This window comes from Phalangium opilio, unplaced genomic scaffold, assembly GCF_054372755.1.
Source record: "Phalangium opilio isolate 3A_F unplaced genomic scaffold, DU_Popi_V2 ptg000013l_1, whole genome shotgun sequence".
NCBI classification, from domain to species: Eukaryota; Metazoa; Arthropoda; class Arachnida; order Opiliones; family Phalangiidae; genus Phalangium; species Phalangium opilio.
Window position 1 is genome coordinate 4,521,371 of NW_028324148.1, and position 2,790 is coordinate 4,524,160.

Sequence of the window (2,790 nt, forward strand, 5' to 3'; positions counted from 1 at the left end):
ATATTAACTTGCTTTTTTGTACAGAACGTGCATGGTGGCGGATTTGAGTCTCAGTCCTAGTTTGGTGTGGAAAATGGCGCTGCCTTCTTGCAACAACGATTGCGCGAGACCGGCCAAACCGTAAAGGCAAGCGTAGAAAATCCCCTTCCACAAAGGATCTTCGCTCGTTGAGTAATCAATAATGGAACTGTAAACACAAGTGATTAAACTGGTTATCTCGGTTCCAAAGTGTACTTAATTCATTGCAGCGTGGCCAACTACTTGCAATTTAAATCTCTATTAGAATCGGTTTTTAAGAATGTTCAGAAGAACGAAAACATTTAGGTTAACATATGTGACCCAAAGAAACCGAAAATGTTATTGCTCATGCGATTGAACCTTTCTCGACACTTCAGTACTAGCAAATATCCGAATGAAGCTTTAAATGAAAACCATGTAAATCTCGTTCTTTTTATTAGAATTTAATCTTATATTCTTGATTTCCCATAAATAATCACTTATGACGTTTAAAAGGTATTTTATATAATATAAGCTTTGTCTATGAAGGGACGCCACACTAAAGTCTGTTGCTTAATTGTTTACAAGGTATAGAGGGGTGGTGGCCCCCACAGCTGACCAATAGCGCCCTATACCAAATATTACCGTTAGCCTCAGCAAGTTTTGATGGAAAGGAGAAACCGGGTTATACCGCGTAGGATAACTCCTTTTAACAAGTGGGGAGACTGAAGGACTTGTTCCCAGATTTTCACCCGGTAAAACAAGTGAAATTGTTTACCCTGTCAAAAGGGCAGGACCGATTGACACTACGTCGGACAGAACTTGAAATACCACTCCAGCAATTAATCAAGGCCTGATTGTCCTCAAAAAGGGCCAAGCGATGGATTTGCATTGATGTTGGATGCAGTTTCGTTCTTCAGAAAATTTTTTCATTTCCATTTCATCGCCGTCATTTTTGGTCTCATCTTTGGGCTTCCAGTGTTTTTCGAAAATGCGCGAGACAATCAGCGCTCGCTCCGCTTCATTCAAGCCGTACACATCCTGTGGCTCAAAGTTTTTCTTCCAGCCTTTCCACAGGGTGCTACAATTCGTTAAAAACTTATTCTTGTAAGGGTAATATATAAGAACTCAAGAACGGGAAGAAATTTACCTAGTAAGCCATGAATGAACCACGTGTGAACAAAACGATGCATCTTCTTCCCTCGATTTCTTAAGATATTGAAAATAATCATCTTTTTTTTGAGTGCATATGGTTCATAACAGGCATACAATCAGCTTATAGGAGCGACCTGTCCTGACCGCGCGTTACTACAAACCAAGAAACTAGCACCGTTTAAAATACGTCAGAGTTAGGAGGCGTGACGGATAGTATTCAAGGCCTACCCACAAAACTAGCTTAGAAAATACCATGTGACATATGCGGGCACAATGGTTCCTATTAGCTGTACGCAATTCTGTTATTATGTATGACACTAAAACTTTACTAAGAGCTAAATCGAGAAAAACAAGCGAGCTGCTAGACACCAGTATCGAACTTATGTTACATAAATAAAATAGATGAAGTATTACCACATTGACTTCGATTGCGTAAGTGTGCTTTTCGTAGTGCGGAGAGGCGTCACTCAGTGTGTGTAATACGAGGGTAATTTCCACTAAAGGGTAAATTACCGACTCAATTACCAATCCGAAATAGTCATCTTTGTCGTTCTGAAATAATACACATTTTTATATATTGCCGTAATATTATTATTATAAAATGCAAAAGAAACCTTGGCTTACTTGTAAATAGTATTTCATGATGGTGGATCTCAGTGTGATAGTTTTCGTTAGTGTTAAGAGGAACCAAAACAATGTCAGGATTCCGGACAACACCGTGCCACCCCCTCTGCCGTAAATTATGAGGAATAACGCCAAGATCTGCAAGACGAGACTTTTTTTATCAAAACATCGTGGACTTTGTAAGTTGTCTTACGTAAGTTCCAAATTGAAGGACGACTGCCAAATTTTCAACGACTTGAAAATCGCCGTAGTATATTTGTTTAGCAAAGTTTAAGACGCTAATTGCGGCCAGTAACAAAACCAAGAGCTGAAAACACAAATCAAAACTAGTGCCTAAGGTTTAGATATTACAGTGGATCCTGCTACTGCAGATGTACAGTACAACAATGAGTATTGGAATTTTGCTCTGTACTCGTTAGGTGTAAGAGGATTTACAGTTTTCGTAATTGAAAGATGAGAACAACGGACGCTTCGTCGCTCCGACTTGGTGATCAACGTGATTTCCAATGGAAGGAACAACCAGAGTATCGCGCACGGCACCCAGACCAGGATGGTCTTTTGAAAACAAGGAGTGAAGTCTGGATCATCCGTGTACCATGTCAAATTGGAGTCCTGATTAAAATAACGTGTTGGTTAAATTATTAAACACCAAGATGAAATTTTGAACCCATATTTTTTTGGCTATAAATGCCATTAACAGATTCCTGGTAAAGTAAATAAATAACAAGTAACATACCCAAAATGGAGATTCGCAAAAGTTGTCGAGAATAAATGAATCCACTTGAAGATGAATAATACTTAAATTAAATATTTCCTCGAAAAAACTTGAGAAATTTGTCTAACAAACTAGTTGCTATGATGTTATCGAGCGTCCAAATAAACCGTAGCGTTGATATCGTAAAACCATCAAACCATACATTAAAAGGCCTTGAAGCTAGCTGGCTGGCAAAACACAAGTGTATTTCAGAACAAATTCGTCTACATCAGAGTACCGAATAACAAAATACCAGACTT

The 2,790-nt window shown here is 38.7% G+C and overlaps 1 protein-coding gene across 1 annotated transcript; it reads right to left on the reverse strand.

Annotated features, from left to right (window-relative positions):
• Positions 1-18: 18 nt before the first annotated feature.
• LOC149707878 (putative ATP-binding cassette sub-family C member 13) lies at positions 19-2,790 on the reverse strand. Its single transcript, XM_089862484.1, has 7 exons — positions 2,513-2,790; positions 1,970-2,388; positions 1,777-1,914; positions 1,567-1,704; positions 1,148-1,206; positions 776-1,078; positions 19-187 (listed from the first exon to the last, which is right to left on the reverse strand). The coding sequence occupies exons 3-6, from the start codon at positions 1,792-1,794 to the stop codon at positions 844-846; spliced, it is 450 nt and encodes a 149-aa protein (XP_089718610.1). The 5' UTR covers positions 1,795-1,914; positions 1,970-2,388; positions 2,513-2,790; the 3' UTR covers positions 19-187; positions 776-843.